Source organism: Macaca nemestrina, chromosome 4 (genome assembly GCF_043159975.1).
Source record: "Macaca nemestrina isolate mMacNem1 chromosome 4, mMacNem.hap1, whole genome shotgun sequence".
In the NCBI taxonomy this organism is placed as follows: domain Eukaryota; kingdom Metazoa; phylum Chordata; class Mammalia; order Primates; family Cercopithecidae; genus Macaca; species Macaca nemestrina.
This window is the reverse complement of record NC_092128.1, coordinates 25478510-25501315: the sequence shown is the minus strand read 5'-3', so window position 1 is coordinate 25501315 and position 22806 is coordinate 25478510. Positions and strand designations below refer to the sequence as shown.

Sequence of the window (22806 nt, the reverse complement as noted above, 5' to 3'; positions counted from 1 at the left end):
ACTCTAGGGAGAACCAAAAGGATCTGTCCTTTCTCCTCTGAGTTGAGATTCTTGAAATTTGCCTTATTTCCTTCATTTCTCTGGAGCCTTATGGCCACCTTTTTAAGGCCCTACCTCTTAATACTGTTGCATGGCAATTAAATTTCAATGTGAGTTTTGGAGGGGACGTTTAAACCATAGCTTTTTTCTGTGTCGTGAGGAAACTGCAAGACATTATTTGGGTCTCGGATGATTAGAAGTGTGGAAATGGTCTGCGGTGACAGTAACAGAAGCAAGAAAGGTCTGTTGACTATTTTTCTTTTGTCTGTCTGTCTGTCTGTCTGTCTATCCATCCGTCCATCCAATAAAGATAGGGTCTCACTCTGTTACCCAGGCTGGTGAGCAGTGGTGCAATCATGGTTCACTGCAACCTTGTACTCTTGGACTCAAGCTATCTTCGTGCCTCAGCCTCTCAAGTACCTGGAACTACAGTTGCTCCTCACCAGGCTGGGCTCATTTTTTAATTTTGTGTAGCGGTAGGGTCTCGTTACATTGCCCAGGCTGGTCTCTAACTCCTGGCCTCAAGTGATCTTCCCATCTTGGCCTCCCACAGCACTGGAATTAAGGGCATGAGCCATCACACCTGGCTGATTTTCTTTTTCTCCTTTTGAAGGAGAAACAGAATAGATGGATTTCTATCAGTATTTCTGGGATGACAGGCGGACTCTCCACAGTTCTTTTCTTGAAGGTTGCAAACCCCCCTTTTTTTTCGTTCCTGCCTTCATGTTTTTGACACCCAGGGAGCTCTCACCAGCAGTTTGAAGGTGAAGATGGGATAAGTAGCATCATAGCCACTACTAGTCAGGAGAGACAGAAAAACACAGAGCTCTAGTTCTTGCTACTGGGACTGTATTAGAGAGGAGAGTATTTCTAGCTTCAGTTGGACCACCCAAACCTTGCATACATGATCATTATATTTATATATATAGGACATAACCTATATATTGTTTCTCTTAAGCTTCACCTACATTTATAATGAGGCTTTTTGTGTTTTGGCTGGAATAACCAGCTGCTTTATTTAATGTTGATTCCATGGAAAACATTTTGTGTGTCAAACTCCATCACAATATCAGTGTTCAGTGGTCCCTGTTTTAAACGTTTCCTACACTACTATTATCTGCATCCTTTTATTCAACCTGCAAATTCCTTGGAAACATAAAATGATATTAAGCACATTGTAGGATATATAGTTGAAAAAATTGTTCTTGGAGAAACAGACTGAAGTTTGAATAATGAACCTACTCTATGTGTGACCTTGAGCAAGACCCTTCATGCCCCTTAATCCCCTGCCATGAGCCTCCATTTTTTCATCTCTATGGTAGATAATAATATGACAGGAATATTATTAGGATGAAGTGAGTATTTTTATGTAAAGGATTCAGCATAGTGCCAGTTTCTTAGTGGATGTTTGATAAATCAGAATTGCCCCTTGCCCTTCTTTTATCTTTTTTCTACATATCCAGGATAATACTTGGCACCTGTCTTAACCTAAAGTACAACACGAGAGCCACACAAGAATAAAATATAATTGAACACAATATTGGCAAGACATTTACTTGTCTTATGATGAGAATAATGAATTTATTTCTATTTGTGAGATTATCTTTTATAAATAATACTGTAATCAATATACTTTTTCAGCCCTTTCTTGAAACATGGATTTCTCACTGAGCAAACTTTATGTAAAAACATAAGTACTATTTGCTCCTAGTTGGTTTGTAGGTAGAATTCACTTGTTCTAAAAAAGACATTCTTTCTCATTTTTTGTTTGTGCCTATGTTCATTCAACAAATATACTGAGTGCTTATTCCCTGGTAGAAACCGTCTTAGGCACAAATAATACAATTATGAACAAAATAGTATTGTTGTTATTAATAATAATGACACACTACCTAAGAGTTGAGTGCAAAAGGTAATTCTTCGCTTGAAGGGGCTTGTTGCCTGGATTTTCTTCCTGTGTCCAGCAGCATCTCACTCTTGGGTAACACAGTACCATCACTAATCCTGATTTACTTGACTTTGCTGTGAGAGTAAATCATTTGAGGGTAAGGATAAGTATTTTACCTTTGTTTCTTCTTGATGTAGCAACAAACCCCAAGGTCACATACTTGTAACAAGGTTACCCTTCTGACAAGTTTAGTGGTGGTGGTAGGAGCAGCAATAGCATTAAGCCATAATGATCACATGTGCTTTAAGAATAAGCACTTGCTAAGAAATGTAATCTAAAAGAACCCCTCTGGCAGGGTGACAGCTGTGAATTCAGGGAACTCTTGAACCATTCAGCTGGCTCTTAGAGCCAATTAAAGACCCCATTTATTGATGCAGTCAGGAATTCCATATTTATTATACTGTATACTATTTCATAATCCTTAGAAAGTAGTTGTGAAGCAAAATATTTGCTATAAAAGAATTCACCTTCACTGTGGTTCTTTTCTACGTGGAAAGGCCAATTTAAAAATCAGGACACATTAAAAAGGTCAGATGGGGCATGCGACTTCCTGTGGCTCAAAAAGTCATGATCAATTTTATGCTATTTTCACTTGAGCACTTGGTACAAGATGGTTATAATTTCAACATCTATACATTTAATATTCATTATTTTTAATTGAAAAATAAAGAGTAGGGCTAGGCACTTCCTACTACTTTGGGAGGCCAAGGTGGGAGGATTGCTTGAGTTTAGGAGTTCAAGACCATCCTGGGCAACATGTTGAGACCCTGTTTCTACAAAAAATAAAAGATGAACCAGGTATGTTGGCATGCACCTGTAGTCTCAGCTACTCAGGAACTTGAACCCTGTGATCGCGCCACTGCACTCCAGCCTGGGCATCAGAGTGAGACCCCATCTCTCTCTCTCTCTCTCTCTCTCTCTCTCTCTTTTTCCTTTCTTTTTGAGACAGAGTCTGACTGTGTCGGTCATTCTGGAGTGCAGTGGCATGATCTTGGCCCACTGCAACCTCTGCCTCCCAGGCTCAAGCAATTCTCCTGCCTCAGCCTCCCGAGTAGCTGGGATTACAGGCATGCACCACCACGCCTGGTTAATTTTAGTATTTTTAGTAGAGACAGGGTTTCACCATGTTGGCCAGGCTGGTTTTGAACTCCTCACCTCAGGTAATCTGCCCACCTCAGCCTCCCAAAGTGCTGGGATTACAGGTGTGAGCCACCGCGCCACGCCTGACCTCATCGCTTTAAAAAAAAAAAAAAAAAAAAAAAGAGTAGGGGGAACAATGGCTAACACTATCTAATGTTTTTATAAATTTTTTAAAAAAGGAAAAATTAAGACTAGAGAATGCCTTTTTTCTTTCTGTCCTGCTAAGTGTTCCCAGCAAATTTCTAAATCTTTCGCTACAGTAATATTTCCACAAAAATAAGGCAAGCATGTTTCACACATTTGTTGTAAAGTTGGTCTCATTAATGATACTGGCTAGTATTGTGTTTCCTAAAGTAACAAGAACAACATTTTTTGAATTTGGACTTTCTTTCTCCCTAGTTTGTGAAATCAGTTAGATCCTTCAGTGTTTGGTAATTCTAATGGAAAAGGAAAAGAGCATTGGTGATGTACTCGGCACAGAACATTGTACTGAATGCCCTTATCTACGTTACTTCCCTTAAACATCACAAGTCTTTGAAAGAGTTTATCGCAATCCTTATTTTATAAATGGGAAGGCTGAGACTCAGAGAATTTAAATAATTTTATCACACTTATGCTAATCATGAATAGTGGTCTGATGTTTGACGCAACATCATTTTGATTCTTCCCTCTGTTCCATAGTTATTTCGGTGAGAATCCTGTTACCATTTCTTTCTGAGGCTTTGGTTTCTGTTTGTGTTTTATTAATATGACAATGTTTATTACAAACCACATTAAACTCTAGTTGGGTAGAATCAAGGAATAAATAAATGTGGAATCTTATTACTTAAAAGCAAATGAATTCTAAAAGAAGGGACCAGCCTGTGAACACTAAGATGTTGTCATTCCAGCAGTTATCAGGTGGCCTCGGTGCCTGTTGCCATCTGTCTGGGACAGCGTGTCAAATCATCGTCCTCATTGTTAAAAATAGGAAATAATCTGGGGCCTTTCTTCTCCTTTTGCATAGTATATTCCACTTGTAATACTATTGTCGGGTTCCCTTGCATTCCAGCTATCCATCATCATTCAACATTTTCTATGGTACCTGTCACTTGGCTTCTCACAGCTGCAATTAGATCATAAATATAATGAAGGGAAGGAGTGCTCTGACCTGTCCAGTGCTCTAACCAGGATTGAACAACATGTTCCTTAAGAAGGCTCCTGGCCAGGCATGGTGGCCTACACCTGTAATCCCAGCACTTTGGGAGACTGAGGCGAGAGGATCACTTGAGGTCAGGAGATCGAGACTAGCCTGGCCAACATGGTGAAGCCCCGTCTCTACTGAAAATACAAAAATTAGCCAGGCATGGTGGTGCGTGCCTGTAATCCCAGCTGCTCAGGAGGCTGAGGCAGGAGAATCACTTGAACCTGGGAGGTGGAGGTTGCAGTAAACCGGGATCTCACCAGTGTACACCAGCCTGGGGGACACAGCGAGACTCCATCTCAAAAAAAAAAAAAAAAAAAAAAAAAGATTCCTGACATTAGGTCCCAGGTTATTTGATCATGAGATGATGAGAAGGCACATGAGGAAAAGTGAGTTTTGTTTTTCACTAAGAATACTGAAATGCTAAAGCAGATTTCAGGGGGTCAGGACTCAGACCTTATGATTTTTGGCCAAGACCTTTACTTTTGTTTCTGACAGCTTTATTTTCAAGAAAATTTTCATTGGGTTGGCTCTGTTTATTGGTAATGTAGTAAGAAACATTTGACTTCTCATCTTCAAAAGGAAATCGTGACAAGTGCAGTATAGATGGCATTTGGTAATGGAGCTGGAAGAGTATGTGAGGTTCCTGTAGGTGGAAGTCTGGTTAGGGCTTGGAGTAGGGAGGAGAGTCTCTTTTTTCATATTTCTCTCTGAACTTGACTTTTTATTTAGCTTAACTGCATTATGTGAATCAGTAATCATCTTTTTGTAGCTAGCAGGGGTTTAGAACTAATGAAAGTATTATTTAGTTTCTAACCTCATACCCTGTCATTGTGCCTATATTTTCACAGCCATATCTTCCTCTCACTGACATTTCTAGTGACTCTTATGCTTTATTTTTGGTATTGTAGCTTATCTTTTGTTATCTTTGTTCTCTGTAATATGGTCATCAACAAATGTTTATTAAGCACACCTACTCCCTATACAGCTTTGATGATACAGTGAGATTTGCTTACCTTTATTAGTTTTTGACAGTTGCTTACATTTATTCAGGTTTTGACAGTTTACATTTATTAAGCTTTCACACATACTGTCTCATCTAATTGCTATAATATTTTAGCAAGTTAGGTCTTTTTTCCTTTCATTCAGCAAATGTATTCTTGTTTAATCACTTTCCAGGAAGTTACATTCCAGGTGGGAAAAAGTGACATAAGGAAGAAAACACATAGTAACAGAAGTGACTTGTGTTAAGGTCCTTATGGGTTATTTTATACATAGTCACTGTTAATGGAATTGTGGACTTTGAGAGAGGGGCATTTGTCAGTTTGGGAATAGATGTGGGACCTAAAGAAATGGTACGAGGGGAGAGAGACCTCCAGATGGTAGCGCCGTGTGGCTAAGGCATAGAGGTACACATGCATACAGCGCATTTACCATACGTGAAGGTTTTCATTTGAATGAAGCCGGGTTAGTAAGGTCTGAATTTAATTATTGAGTGCCTAATATCGTAGCACTTCAGAATATTTATAAACTGTTGGAAATCATCTAGTCCATCTCATATAGGTTATCAAAAGACATGTTCATATTGGGTCGATTATTACATTATTTTTATGTAGACTTATTTACCTGTTCCTGAAGTGTAGAATATATCCCGGTTTCTTCTATACACATCTCCTTCGTGAATGAATTCTGACTAGATTTTATAATCTTAAAAGGAAATATGTTGTTAAAGAAGTTATACTTATTCTATCATTTTTGTAACTATACCATGTGACCTTTCAAGGAGGATTTTATTAGAAGTATAGTGTTTTTTTTAGTCTTCATGCTTTCCTTAACTCAGCAAAATTTAGCAGCACGTTCATATCTCTGATGCAAACCTTGTACAAGATTGATTTTTTTAATGAGAAAAAACAGTCCATGATTTTTAATTAAGGGTTGACTATGCCATTGTATTTTTGGTTATTCTTAAGAAAAAGTATGCACTGATTAGTTGGTAGAAACAACTGATCCAAATGTCTAGACTCTGATGCCTCTGGGACGTCCTGATGATCCAGGGTATGGATTTCTGAAGCTTCACATGTTTTTATCAGTCAATTTCCAAGATGCCTAGAGACCATTTAGATAGATAATAAATCAAGGGAGATTTAGCTGTGTTTGGTAACATGCAAAGAACGATACTCAGAAAGAAAGTGTTTAATTTAGAAGAAGGAAACCAAATGTTGTAAGTGTAGATTGCTAGGGTTTTGAGGAAGCCCACTAAAGAGTAGCCATCTTTCCTGCCAGAGTTTTGAAACTATTGAGAAATAAGTAAGGTAGATAGTAAGTGAAATGTCACTTTTATATTGATTTAAGCCAGATTGCAGGATGTAACCCAGTTTGAGAATCAAACAAAGCTTGCTAACTGAACATCACAATTAAACAGATTTACTCACCCATTTAGAAAAGATGTTGGCCCACTTCAGGCGTTCTCTGACAAAGCAGGGCCTTTATAGCTAAACTTACACCAGACACCACTTAACTGTCTTCAGGCACTCTCGTTTCTAAAGTGGAATATGGGAGTTGCTAAGCCATACATGCCCAGCCTTTTCTTCTCAATTTTTATCAGTCAGAGTCATTATATCACTGTCCCTGGAGTGGGTAAAAGGTGGAGAGAGGTCAGAGATTACATTAGGTGAACTTCATTATAGTGGCAAGAAACACAAGTAGGGGGAGAGCATTTTTCCCAACATCCAAAGTGATACATCTTTTCACATTCTAAATTCTCTGAAATGAGGATGTATCTGAAATCAGTGGCATCTTAATGGCTGCCTACTGGAAACCAGTCACGGTGAATTGTCACCGGTGCAGTGTGTGTGAGCCTGCGTTACTGCTTGCACCATGACCCTTCAGTGTTTCCGTTAATGAAGCAATTAAGGACCATTTGAGGAAAGAGTATGAGTCCTGGTCGGGATAGGAAAGCCTTCTGTTTAAACCTTCTGATAGCATCAAGAAAGCATCAACTTTAAACTTTGCAGGATGGATATCAGCAGCGTGGAATAAAATATAGGATGCAGCATGGAGCACTCTTTTATGAAACACACGCTCTTGGTGACAGTGGATGACAATGTTTAGAAAACAAGGACATTGAAAACTCTGAGTCAGAGTGATTCGAAAGAGCTAGACTTCAAATATTACTTAGTGTTAAGAATACCTTAACAAACTTATTTTTCTTATATTTCCTTATTGAATGTGCCTGAGAGGTTTATGGTAACCATTTGTTTATGTAAAAAGCCAAAGGAGCTATTCAACAAGGAAAAGGAAACATTCCAAGAAAGCATTATATAGTTTAAATAGCAGGACTTTTTTTTTTTTCTTGGTGATATGTAAAATAATAGTGTGTCTTATAATCATTGGGGTCTCAGATTTGACAAACTATGGTAAGTTAGGCTTATATGAATCTCTGCTCCAGTCTTTACAATGTGCAGCAACTTAGAATGGCAGGCACTTCATCCTTTCTCTGAAAGCTTTATGTCCCATACTGTCCAAGATGGACCCTGGTCATTAGAGATCAAAATTTTCACCTTAACGGAATTGTAGCCTTGCACTGTTCCTTTAAATGTAGCATTTGTTCTTACTGTGATTCCATGTTCTTACTCAGAGTAAAAATGCTGGGCGTTTGTTTGTTTGTTTGTTTTGAGATGGAGTCTCGCTCTGTTGCCCAGGCTTTAGTGCAGTGGTGCAATCTTGGTTCACTGCAACCTCCGCCTCCCGGGTTCCAGCAATTCTCCTGCCTCAACCTCCCGAGAAGCTGGGAGTACAGGCACATGCGACCACGCCTGGCTATTTTTAAAAAATTTTTAATAGAGACAGGGTTTCACCATATTGGCCAGGCTGATCTCGAACTCCTCAATTGCTCAACCCTCCTCAGCCTCCCAAACTGGTGGGACCACAGCTGTGAGCCACCTTGCCCGGCCAGAGTGAAAATTCTAATCTATTGTTTATTCAAGTGAGGAAGACTGGATGAAGTCGTTCAAAATAATTTTGTACATACCGAAGGTTATTGCTTGCAAAGACGGTCCTAATTATGACAGTATAGGACTCATCTAGATATGCTTGGTTTGTTTATTTATAAACGTTTCAATGAGCTAAGTCTCTTTTTTTTCTTTCTTCTGAAAGGGGGTCCTGATGACAACTTAATTGAAGGTGGAGGAACAAAATTTGTCTGCAAACCTGGAGCCAGAAACATTACCGTCATATTCCACCCATTACTAAGGTAAGTCAAGTGCTATGATGTACTTACTGAAGATCAATATTTTCATTATTTGTGCTGCTCTACTGAATGCCAGTTGTTGCGTCAGCATTGAAACAAGTCATAAAAGAAATTTGTTCTAATTTTAGGGCTTCACTATCAAAGTTAGTCAGAGGCAATTGTTGAGTAGATAAAAAGTTTGAGTAGATAAAAAGTTTCAGTTTATGATAGGAAAGTTTTAGAGATCTGTTACATAACCATGTGCACATAGTTGACACTACTGTATGGTACCTTTAAAAAAGGTTGATGGTAAATTTAATGTTATGTATTTTTTTAACCACAATTTTTTAAATGCATCTTTTGGGATCCAGATATCTAATATATTATCAATTGTATGTTTTCTCTGTAAAGAACCAGAGTATATATCTGTGGCATTTTCATATAATAGACCAGAAACTCCTGAATTTACTAAATGTTAGGTACTTCAGAATATCACCTTACCTTTCTCAGATCACTTCTGTAATATTTGAGGCATTTGGAATAACAGTTAAACAAATGCTGTTGAACTGGCCACAGATAATATTATGAATATTTTCTCCAAGCATAAACAGTTTATTACTATAATTGTCCTACCTTCTCATTAACCGAGACTTACTAAATTGATACCATTAGAACTAATTACATTCTAATCTCTTATATGGGTAACCAGTGTTCTAAATTGTACTGGATTAGTTTCCTCAATTGATTTTAAATACAAAAACATAAATATGTAAATTAAATATCGAAAACTTGACTTTCACACAATAAAAAGTTTTTAAAGAAATTTTATTGACTTTAAGAAGTCTGTTTTACATCAAAATTAGATAATACACTGTAGGAAGAAAGCAAGCAGTATATTGTGGTGTGCTTCTCAAGGTGATCTAACATAATTATAGGTATGCTAGCATTCAAACAAATGTAAAGGATAGAGAACACAAGGGAATCTGGTTAGCAAATGGGAAAAAAAGATCTAATATTTATTGCCTGCCTACAAGCCAAGGAGCTAGGTACTTTACAGACTATCAAATTTAATTCTTATCTAAAATTTCATCAATAAATAAAAACACTGAGAAAAAAAAAAAAGTCTGTTTTAGCAGAGATTTGTAGCAAGTAAATTCATTTAAGAAGCATGGGATTAAGAAAACTAAGACTATTAAGAGATTAAGAAAATTAAAACTATTTCTCTGTAGGTTTAGTTGATAAGTACTATATGTGTATAAGTAAATTATAACATACAGAATTTATAGATTAAATAACATTGATTATATATATCAATTGACTTTGGTAATTAGTTTAGTTTTCACTGTCTTCCTCAATTACAATTGATTTCTACTTAGTTAATGTTGCTAATTGTTAGAAATTGGAAAATACCTTAATCATGGTAGGCATCTTCTAACCTAGATTTAGTGCCATAATTTACTGCTAAGTTACACTGTAGTTTGGATAAGTGGAACTCTTGTGCTTACATTTATTCCCAAGTAGAAAAGAAATCCTTTAGAAGCCATTAACAGTGTTGTCAGTAACCACTTCTCAAGAAATTTTTCCTCTGTTTTTTTTTTTTTCTTTTTAAATGTGAAGTTAGAAGAATGAAATATATATATACACACACATATATGTAAATATATATGTTAGTACTTATTTTACACTTAATAAAATGCATTTTTTTTTTTGTAGAAGATTCTGGTGAAACTTAATGTATTACAGTTCTTGACAGTTACTTGTTAAGTCTTTATAAATGCTGCTTTGCTAGAAAGCTGTTTCAAGGCTTGGTAGTACTCCCAGTGGTTTTACTCACTTGATTTCTACTTTCATTCAGAATTTTAACTTATTATTGATTAAAAGTGAAAAAAGTTTGTTGCCTGATATAGTTTATCATTCATTCTTTCTCTCTGTATCTCTTAATGGAAATTCCAAAAATATTGTGTGGTCTGAAAGGTAAGTTCATTCTTCGATGAACAGATGACTGTGATAGAGTTTAAATTAGCCCTTGGCCCAAAATTGCAACCTTGTCGAAAACTCCTGATTGACTTGTGGAACTTGAAATGATTAAGATCTTTTAGTGGTTTTTTACTTTTTTTATTTGAGTTTTTACGCTTCAGCATTTCCTGAGTGTTGGATTTATTATTTCTTCTAAAATTTAGAAGTTTCATTTTTGTAATTAAATGAACCAGTGTGCATTATCATACCTGTGTATTTTATTAGTACTATTATAATTTAAAAATTTTCTTTTATATTCAACAAATATTTATTGAATACTTATGATGCATATTTTCCTATCTCCAAGTTAGATGTGGTCTCTTGTTCAGACGTAGTTGCTCTTATTTTTATGAGATTATGTAAACAAAAATTGTGTAGATATGTTTTCTGTTCTTTAAAATGGTCATTGCTTTTATTCTATGCTAGTTTAAGTGAACATGAGTTAGCATTCTGTTATTTGAAAGATAGTGTAGCAAAATGGGAGGGGCAGTGTAGAAGAATGAAAGGTGGAAAAAATGTACAGGATTGCAAATTTCAAATGGAAAACATGACAAGTGATCTTGGTTCAGGTCTAGGCTTCTTCACTTCAGTTTTATGCAGTGCTTGTTATTAGACTCTGATTATGCCACGTCCTGGGGAAAGAAAAAAATAAGATCATATCCTTACCTGCAAGCTCCTCTCTTTGTAGCCGCATGGGTTGCAAAAAACAAAGAAGCCTGAAAACACCACATATTGGTGAGGACATGGATCAGTGGGATGTCTTATACCTTGTAGGAGGATGTAAATTGGTTCAGCCTCTCTCAACCGGTTTGACATTATTGAGAAATCACATTTCCTGTTACCCAGCAGTTCCCTATCCTAATGCTCTTGAATGTGTTTCTGCTTGTTATCAACTGACTCATATTATTTTTCCATGCCAATTTGCCAAACTCTTTTTCTAATTGATTACAATAATTATTCTTTATTTATAACTTAGCTCATATTAAAAATAAGTTTGGCTGGGCACGGTGGCTCACACCTGTAATCCCAGCACCTTGGGAGGCCGAGACAAGTGGATCACCTGAGGTCAGGAGTTTGAGACCAGCCTGGACAACATGGTGAAAACCCATCTCTACTAAAAACACAAAAATTAGCCAGGCGTGGTGGAATGTGCCTGTAATCTCAGCTACTTGAGAGGCTGAGGCAGGAGAATCACTTGAACCCAGGAGGCAGAGGTTGCAGTGAGCTGAGATTGCGCCACTGCACTCCAGCCTGGGTAACAAGAGCAAAATTCCATCTCAAAAATAAAATGAAATAAGTTCTAGAGGAACTTATCACAAGTTGACTTTTATCAAAAGTCAGGACCTATTTAAACATTATATCTTTTTTTTTCTTACATGGTCTCTTGGCAAACTCACATTTGTTTTCAGTGGAGGGAGATCCATCCCTTTCAAGTGTGTAGGTCCTTCACTTTCCTTTGCTACTTTTTCCCTATGTCTGGTGTCATTGGTACTGTGTCTTCCTGAAACTTTGCATATGACTATTCTATACACTTCATTTATTAAAATCATTCATTTCATAGTTTTATTCTAGCAGTGCATTCTTTGCAGCTTGGAGAGTTTCTATGTTGACAATTCCAACCACCCTTCTAAGAATACCACAGCACAATTTCCCGTTATGCTGGTTTGTGTATTCTCAGCAGTTGCTTTTACTCTCCTTTCATAAAATTATTATACTGGGTCCTCAATTCTGGTAATCTTGCTAACTTATTTTTATACTGTTCTCATAGCTACTGCAGTTCTATCACTAGGAAATCTCACAGGATGTGAGAGTCAAATATACTGACTTCTAATTTGTTCACTGCCCATTAACTCTGCTTGTCCCTTTACTTGCTTATTTAATGCTTTCCTTATTGTTTTCTCTTTACAGTCAAGCATGTCTCTTAGAGAGTAAATTTCTAGAAAGAAATGGGGTATAGTATATTATCTTACTTGCTTTACTCTTAGCCTACCAAGACATTGTCTGTAATTAAACCTTTAATGAATGTTTTTAATGATAGGTCTTTTTTTTTTTTTTTTAACTCATTCTGTTGTCCAGGCTGGAGTGCAATGGTGTGATCTCGGCTCACTGCAACCTCTGCCTCCTGGGTTCAAGCAATTCTTGTGCCTCAGCCTTCCAAATAGCTGGGATTACAGGGATGTGCCACCATGCCCGGCTAATGTATTTTAGTAGATATGGGGTTTTGCCATGTTGGCCAGGCTGGTCTCAACCTCCTGACAGGTGATCCGCCCACGTCGGCCTCCCAAAATGCTGAGATTACAGGTGTGAGCCACTGTGCCCAGCCAATAACAGGTCATCTAATCAGTATTTCTGCCTGTGGGTCTAAATAAACAAAACCATAGTAAAACAACGGTTTCTAGCCATGCCCAGATAGATTCTGAAATAATTTCCCTAAAATGTAGACTCTGAAAGTGATATAACTGATGCCTTTTTTTCTTCCATTGACATGTTTCCTGTCTTTCAGCTTTCTCTAGAAGGCTTTAAGACAAATGAATGAGTTCATTCTTATAAATGGAATTTATGTTATGGGCCTTGATTTTGGGAAACAGAAGGAAGATATGTTAATGTTGGAATTTGAGTGACATTATTTCTCTTCTTTTGTGTAGTTCTGATGTGCATTTAGGTTTCTTTCCAAAAATAATTATTTTTGAATAATTACATCATGGTAATTATTAACCATGATCTGAATATAAAGAAACCTTTGACAATGAAGTACATTTTATTATAGTATCAATCACAATTTAAATCAGGGTGACACTTTTTATTACAATTAATATATAATGTCTTTTCAGGAAATTTGAAATTACTTTGTAGCTGTTATTTGTGGGATTTGTGGGGAGAAGGAGTGAGAATTTACTTTTCTCTTTGTTTTTTTTCATTCATTTCTTATTATTCTTTATTCTCTGCAAGTCTAAAAACAGGTAATTTATTGTGCCTTAGATTTGTTAGTACAGTTCTTTCACTTAGCAAACACAGGTGAGAACACAAGTTATTTCTTAGAAAATCTGAATGCTTGCACCTAACTAGAAGTATCATTCAGAAAATACTCTAATGCCATTTTTTCTTCCTGGACCAATAAGGCGTATTGGTGGGAGCGTTGCTAAATCGAAACAAAGTCATGCCTTTGACAGGTGCACTTAGCACCTCATAACCACAGAGTCCCAGTTAAATAGGTGGAATTGTCAAAGAAGGATGGCAACATTTAATGCAGCCCATCACTGCTTTAGAAACAGTGGTTAGCTAGGACATGACTCAAAAACAAGGACACACTGGCCCAAGGAAACCTTCTGAGTCCTCACATGGCCTCTTCCCTGTGCACTGGGACAGAGCTTCCTGGTGTCCCTTCCTCTTACAAGAATATCAGCTCTATGGGATCAGGGCCCTGCCATTGTGACCTCATTTGACCTTAATTACCTCTTTCAGAGAATATATATTAAAATTCACTGTCAGAACAGACTATTAATTAAAGTGGTATTTAATCATCCTTTTAGCATTGGAGCCCTATTTTAACTGGAAAAGAGTTTTGTACATTGTATGAGAGAGAGATTAGACCACTAAAAGTGAAGAAGTGAAGTGTTGGGGCTGGATAGAAGTGAGCACATTCTAAGTTTTGATGTCTGCCAAATCACTGTGAGCCTTCATTTCCCTTATCTGTAAAGGAAGGAAAAACATTCAGTAAGTGTTTAATGACAGACAATGTCTTGGTAGGTAAAGAGTAAAAGCAAGATAATACTATACCTCGTTTCTTTCTAGAAATTTAATCTTTAACAGATGCGCTTAACCAGAAAGAGAAAACAGTAAGGAAAAGCATTAAATAAACGAGTTGGTTGGTTTGGATGTTGCTTTCTACCCGTTAAGTTTTGTGATTCTGTGACTGGGCAGTGCTTTTATAATATTTAGGGAATCTGAAGGCCTGGCATTTTGAAATTTAAAGTTTATGTAGCAAGTGAGTTTTATAGTGTGTTGGAGAATTGTTGCTTATTTGCTTCAACTGGCTTTTAAAAGGCATTTGGCTCTTTAGGGTAATGAATACTTGCCATGCATGAAGTGATGTATTTCTTATGGGACAACTGAAGAACAGTTGTCTGTAATCTTGTGACATGGCAGAGGCAGGAGGCTGGGGACATGGGGTTGATGATGCCATTCAAGTTGCAAAGTGTTACTGATTCTAGTTCTGTTGAACACTGCTGGAATATTGAATATCTGGGCTATAAGCATTTTTTACTAGTAATTATCATCCACACCTCATTAAGATCAGACATCAATTTATGTCTTTCTAGGTAGAGCAAAAAATGAAATATTTATTGGTCAGTGAGGAAAGTCCTGGCATCTGGGTCAGTTAAGAAGATGAAACTCTCTTGGCAACTTGGGCTTTTGGTGATGGACGGTTTGGTTTGCTGTGTTCCATCCTTAAGACTAATAACAGTCAAAACAAGTAGTTGTAGTCATATCTAATGCATAGAGAAGAATTTCTAAAAATTACTCTGAGATGTAGATGTTACACATAGAAATCGCTATATTGCAGCAGTATAGGGTACTGTTTTGTGGCCTGTTTGTGAAATAGCTTTGAAATGCCTGTGATTAGGAGATGCTTAAAGTTAGGACAGGAAGTAACTGAAACCAAACCTGGAGCAGTGAAAGGCTCCAAAGGTGATTATGCTATTAACCAGTAATTTCTGTTTCCAAAAATGACATTTCAAAGTAAAAAAGAATTGTGATTAGCATTTTTATTTTATACTTTTTGTTTTAATAATTATAGTACTTATAATATCACATATTGCCAATATTTTCAGATCAAAGGCATATATAATTTACTGTTATAATTAAGCACATTTTCCCTAATATTTTTATCTTTGAAAAATGCAGTGACATTGTTCTACCCATGTCAATTTGATGTGTACATTGATACTTATTTAGCAGAATATTATTCTCAGTGTTCACAGGTATTTGATATTTTTATACAGATGCATGTTTGTTCTTAATGAGCTAAAGCTTATGTAGACATTTTGAAAGATGTTAGTGATTAGACAGCCTAGCAAATAATGTTGTAGATCATACATTATTCATGCATGGGCGGAAATGTGGACACCTTGTTGCATTTTTATGAAACACAGCCATTTTTTCCCCTCTGCTCAGAATTATGAAAAAGTATTGCTAGTTTTCGGTCTGCCTGACCTGTAAGGCCTGTGAAGTGCTGAGTGGTTGATATACATAGATTTCAAGCCCTATATTTGAGTAACTTCTTTTGATTTAATATTGTAAATGTTAAATGCTATAAACCTTCAAACCACCTAACTTTTGGAGATTAAAAAATTTCATTCTAAACTTTTTTTACTTTTATATTTTCAAAATGTATGACATATGGCTAAACACTGATTGCAACTAAATGGGCAGTTTTGTACTACTGAGTAAAATGGAGAGCCAGTCAAGGTTTCAACCCATGTGTATATGCACATTTCAGCAATTTCTAAAGAGGTGAGGCATCCCAATCTACTTAGCACGAAAGAATAGGCCATTTCTCATGAGAAACAGTAGGAAAAACTGGAAATGTTAGTGAAAAACAGGGGAGAAACAATATTTTTTACCTATTTACGTATATAAAGAGATCACTTTATATTGAAATCACTTAAAGAGATAAAGTCATTTTGTTATTTGTTGCTTCGTACATATGGATTATAACTAGTTGGTTGTATGTTTCAAGAGATTCTGCTCTACACAATGAAAATTTTCAAATGAATAAGGCAGCAGAAATAGGAAAGCTTTTCTTGGGAGATAATATTTTTCATGGAGATGATTAACCAGAAGCTGAATTTATGATGCAGTTAACTGGCTGTTGAATTTCCAGGTCTACATTCTTTAAATCTCTGATTATAAGCCTTTCTAGCATACTGTGCAACTTCAGAGCTCTGGGGAGATATGTTTCTTCCAATCTTGCTCATTTGAGTTACTTTTTTATGCTTCAGCTTAATGCTGATGATTATCATTGGCAGGGTCAAGGGAGTATAGTTGACTTCTGTGTCACTTCAGCATTGACTTTCTTCTGTCGAACACAAGGAGACTCATGGAAGGGTTGTTAGACAAACGCCACCACTCCCTACCATATAGTTCCTTCTATCCTCTTTTTTTCTTCTCTGCTTTTGTTTTTGTATTTTTCTTTTTCTTTTTCATGTCCACTAACTGGTACATACGAGTATAACTTAACTCTTCCAGTGACTGTTAAAGGAAAAAGAAAACCAGCTTTCTTTTGTTGTAAAAGCTAATTTGGGACCAACGCTGTATTTCCAAATAACCCTAAAATCAGCATTACTTTGCTGCTGTGATTTTGACGTAGATTTAAGCTGATATTTTAGATGCAGGTTTTCGTCTCTTTATCAATTACATTTTGTTATTAATTAACCTTATTAGCAGCTTACATATAAAAGACAGTAGAAAAGACTATTCAGAACAAGATGCTTGCATAATTTGTAGGCTGCTTTTTATGTATTCTGAACATGTATTCGCCTTTTGGACTGCAATATACAAAATATGCTTATTCAGCATTCGATGAAATATGTTTATGTCCAGCCACAGGGCCATTTACATCTGATTTTGAAATCTGAATTGATAATGTAATTTAGTGTTAAAAATAACATAGGCATACCTAGGGGGAAAATACAGTCTCTCCCTTTAATAACATATATTCCTTTGAGTGTTGGCTATGCATTGTTTCTTTATATGATTGGGAAAAAATTATTTTATCATTCCTCTCGCTCCTCAGAAAACAGAAAGACACACACACAACCTCTTTCCTGTTTACTTTGTTCTCTTTCTGTTTTGCATTCTTTGTTACTGAGCCTTCTATATAATACTAAAGACTCTTCTTTGGTCATAATTGTCATTTGAACATTTGATCGTTAATATTGCCTACTGTGTTTTTAAAAAATGTGTCATACTGCAAGTGAAGTATTTTTCTTTTCATGGTCATGAGATCTTTTTTATTTTCTTTTTTGTAGTTAAACAAAAATAAACCCCAAAATAAGCAATGATATTTTCTCAGGATTTTATTATTTAATAACTGAGAAAGGAACCTTCTTTGATTCAGCAAGATAAGTGAGAACAGCCAGCTAGAAAGGAGAAGAAAGGTGGAAGCATCATAAAGGAAGTTTTAGTTTTGAATTACCTTAATTTCATTTTTTGGTAAGAGTGGTGGTTATGAACCTGGGAAGGGCTGGGTCTGACTTTCATGTGGCACTTGAAATAGTTGCTGGAATGTTTGATGTTTTTATGTTGTTTTTACTAGTTGGGAAAGAATAGTAATTTTGACAATCATACTGTTTTTAAACTCGGTGAGCATTCTTCAAAGCCTATTTCTGTAAAATACCACATTGTAAATAGGGAGAAAGTATTCAATAATGTCGAGAAGAAAAAAAAAAAACTGTAATGCTAACAAGTTTCTACCATATCACTCTTTAGTGAAAAAAGTATGGAAGTATGTTACTTAATTGGACTCCGTAAATTCAGAATCTATACATGTTTAAAAGTCTTTTAAAATTTTTATTGAGATACACATACATACATTCAAATGTATAAATCTGTACACATATTTTTATATATTTGTGTATTTGTATGAATTTTTACATATGTATACACAAGTATAACCATGACACAAATCAAGATATAAGACATTGACATCGATCATTTTCAGTACCCTAGAAGACTTGCTTATGTTGACAGTCAATCTCCTTCCCTGAGAGATAACTGTTATTGTGAATTCTGTCCCTACAGATAGATTGGTTTTGCCTGTGGTTTAACTTGATATAAATGGAATCTTATAGTATATACTCTTTGGTGCCTGACTTCTTTTGTGTGACATGATGTCTATGTTAGTCATCCATAGACTAACATTGATTTCCTTATGTTAGTCATTGTGTCAGTATACTACTGAAATTAGCAATTATAAAATATAATATTCAATCATTATTTTGGAATAAAAGAACTTTTAGAATCCTACAGTCCTAAAAACTGTTCACAAATTAAACTTCTTCTAAACAACTTTCCAAGAAATCTTTTGATTTCCTATCTCGTGGGTTCAAGGAGGTTCTCAGGAGAGTAAGAGATCTTGCCGGTGGCGCAGTGTCCAGCAGGGCAGTGAGCCAGTGTAGCTGGAAGCCACATTCTCTCCGTGATGGACGTAGACTGTTTCCTACAGCTTTGGTAGTAAAAGCTAGGAAAGCAAAAATTAGTTGACATGTTTCCTAGACTTTGGGTTTTCTGATCAGTCAGTGAAGAGATAATTGGCAATTAACACGAGTTGCTACTTTTATTAAATAAAAGGGATTTTTCTTAGAATTAAGATCCATCCTTTTTAAGGAAAGATAATTGGCAATTTAAAATCGACATTCTCTTTTTTTTTTCTTAAGAGATAGGATGTTGCTGTGTTGCCCAGGCTGGAGTGCAGTGGCTGTTCAGAGGTGCAATAATAGCACGCTGCAGAATGCCTGGGCTCAAGCGATCCTCCCACCATAGCCTCCATACCCAGCTTAAGTCAGTGTTCTTAAACCAACATTAATATGTAGGCTAGTTTTTGGGGACAGTAAATTCGGTCAAAGAGGGAGGAGAGAAGCTTGACATGAGGGATTAGCCAAGAGCCAGATGCAGAATTATCACAGGAAACCATGATCAGGTGTGGACCCAATTGAGAGACCCTAACATAGTTGTAGTGAGTTGGGAATTTACTTTTATTGATCGTAAATCACATGGTTCTGGTCCCTAGCAGGCAGTCACTAAAAAATGTTTTGAGCAAATGAGCAAATTAATTGAAGGTAAAAGTAGTGGGGGCAGTTTTAAATGTATAAGGCAAACTGGATGGATATTGAATATTCTATTTAGTATGTCTGCAGAACCTTTCATTGTAATTCTTGAATATTAAAAGATACTTTTTTAACCTCTTTATGCTGTCCTGAGCACATATATACATACATACATACACACACATACATATACATACATATAAACACACACACTCATTGCCTTCACTTTAGCTAGTTGATTATTAGAATATGTTTTATACAGTCACATTTGTTCCAGCCACTTTTGTTTTCAAGTTTTTGTACATCTGCAGCCTCTCCTGGTGGCTGCTAGTATCAGTGTCACCTGCAGTGCTTTGCCAACCACCTGAAGCTCTCTTACTCTGTCCAGTGTGCTGAGGGTGCTGGCATCCATCAATATCTTTTTTTGCGTATTCTATTTAGTTTTGCTTTTTGCATCTGTGAAAAATGGTAGAACATCTTCTCAATGTAAGAGTGGAAATAAGAATAGTAAAGAACATTGTACAAAAATAGGCCACTAAATTCATTCTTTAGCATGAAATTATAAATGCTGAACAGGGTTGACAGAGGTGCATCAATGCTCAGAAATGCCTCTAAGTGAATCTACAGTTCTTTCTTTCTTTGAAGCTTTTAAGAAAATTGATATGAGGATTTCATGAAGACTAAAAAGAAACCAACATCCTTCTCTGAATGTTGGAGGTCTGTCTGCTTTATAAGCCTCAACTCATTACATTTTCTTTTCTACATATTTTTGATTGACATGTTGATTTTAAAAATGCAACTTCAACATTCAGTGGGAGTTGACAGTATTTAAACTGAATTTTGGGGCAAAATTCTTCAACATAGTCATGTTTTTCAGTTATTTTTAATTCATTCTTTTTTTTCCAGCAGATACTCACTGAGTGCTTACTCTGTGCCAGACACTGTCCTTGGCTTTGTGGAGACTGTGTTCCTAACGAGGGTATTGTGGTAATTTGAGAATAACAGAAAATCTGTGACAAAGGAGCCCATCATTCCACTAGTGCTAAATTTCTTCCGGTTTCCTTTTTTACGCTTAGAAGATTATCTGTTGCAGAGGCACAGCTCTTTTCATGCCATTTCTTTTTCAGAGGTAGTTTCACCTCTGGTCTTCATCCCACTTCCCTCCATCCCCTTTGGGATCCAGACCAAAAAATCTTGAAGTTCCACTTAGAAGACCCTTGTGTGGGGTAAGACCCTCTTACCCCACACATCTAATGTTGCTAATTTCTACCAGTCCTACTTTATAAATATGTCTCAAATTTATTCAATCCCCCCTTCGATACTTGTTGCCATCGCTTCAGTCGCTCAGTTTCCTAATTGGTTTCTGCTACTCCAAACCTAAACTTCTTTAATCCATCTTCTACACTTCTTCCAGAGGGATCCATGTCATTCCCCTCCTTCTTTGTGTTTTCTTATCCCCAGCCCTTGAAGTGGAACTCCTTGTTGTAGTATAGAAGGCCTGACTTTCTGACTTTATGCGCACTGCTCTCAGGCCCCCCTTGTACACTTCAAAGGCATGAACCCTTTCTTTTTCCAGGTCTGTCATGCTATTTTCAATTTTTTTTTCTTTCTACCAAAAAGGCATCTACCAACACTGACCTTTGACCTCCTTCATTATCTGAAAGACATTTTATCCTTCAGGAATCAGCTCATGTATCCCCTTTTCTTCCAACTTTTTCCTGGGCCTACTTCTACCCACACTTGCATAATGTAAGTGGATCATTGTCTGCTTTTTAAAAATTATTGTGATTTTGCTATATTTTCATTATAGCACTGAGCACATTGTCTGGAGATGACTCAGGATAGAACACAGGTGTTATTTGGTGTATTAGTCAGGGTTCTCTAGAACCTCACATGATCGCAAGGTCCCGCAATAGACCGTTTGCAGGCTGAGGAGCATGAAAAGCCAGTTCAAGTTCCAAAACTGAAGAACTTAGAGTCCAATGTTTGAGGGCAGGAAGTATCTAGCATGGGAGAAAGATGTAGGCTGGAAGGCCCTTTTCACGTTTTTCTGCCTGCTTTATTCTAGCCATGCTGGCAGCTGATTAGAATGTGCCCACCCAAATTAAGAGTGGGTCTGCCTTTCCCAGCCCACTGACTCAGATGTTAATCTTTGGTAACACCCTCACAGACACACGCAGAATCAATACTTTGTATCTTTTAATCCAGTCACGTTGACACTCACTATTAACCATCCCAAGTCCACCCCTTGTCAACTGGAACCCATATACATCTCCTGAGATCATGTATAATGTTAAAGACAATAATAAGGTCATTACACTTAACATAATACAACTGTCCTTTTTACAACCAGAAACACACCAGTCCTCAACCCAAATGCTGTTACATGAAGTTAACAATACTTAAATGCTGATATGAAGTCAATAAATCTTATGTCACATAATGAAGGAAAAAGGAAATGAAATGAAGCAATTTTCTTAATGCAAATGTATACGTACACCAACATGTTTTTAACAAAAGGCGGAGGAACTACTCATTATAATTACTGTCCTTATTTCTGCAACTGGTCACGTGGTCATAGCTGTTGTTGATCATAGGTATTGATGACTACTTCCTCTACTGATCATTTCCCTTTCCCCAGTGTACAGTTACCATGGTAGAAGGCCAGAGGTCTCCTTGGGGAAGGATGGGAGAAAGATTCACTGCATAAATTGTCAGTAATGCAGTGGGCTCCTTCCTCAAGGGGACCTGGCCTCCCCTTCATTCAAGGAGTTCTGGGTCTATAAACTGGCTCAAGTCTGAAAGTTGATTGAGGGGCTGTGATTCCTGTTTTTATAATTCAAATTAGTCTTTTGTCTATTTGACCTAGAAGTTTTCTGTTTATATCAATGAAGTAGGAATGCAGTAGGCTTCCTGTCAATTTCACTTCTAGGAACACTGTGGTTAATTAGCCAATGCCAGAGCTCTACAGAAGTCAGACTATTCTGATTGCTGCTCTGCCCCTGCTGTCCATTACTGTAGCTATGCTTTCTTTGCCTTTGATGGTTGAGTGCCGTCACTTGGCCCCTGCCATCTTGGGATGCAATTATTCCCATTGTATTTAAATTTTGTAGTTGAGTGACTGTGGTTCCCATGGTTAGATCTGTTATAACTTTATTACTATGATTATGATGTTTACTTAAATATGTAAAGTATATACTAGCATTAATAGCTAATATTTAAATACAGTTTGCAAAATATTTGAAAATACATTGTCTTTTTTGGTCCTCATACCAACCCTAAGAAATAGTTTGAAGGAGACATATTATTTCTGTTTTATAGTTGAGGCTTGGACAGTTTCTTGTTTAAAGTAACATAGTATTAGAGGCAAAACTTAAAAATCTGTGAATCTGATTATAAATCCTGTGTTTTCTGCACTTTGTTG

At 36.6% G+C, this 22806-nt stretch overlaps 1 protein-coding gene across 2 annotated transcripts in view; it reads left to right on the top strand.

The window, feature by feature from the left end:
* Positions 1-22806, top strand: part of LOC105471359 (exocyst complex component 4) — an 822236-nt gene that overhangs the window by 372153 nt on the left and 427277 nt on the right. For both annotated transcript variants that reach the window (XM_011723811.2, XM_011723812.2), the window contains exon 10: positions 8466-8562. In XM_011723811.2, the coding sequence (XP_011722113.2) occupies positions 8466-8562 (97 nt within the window). The remainder of the gene's footprint in view (positions 1-8465; positions 8563-22806) is intronic.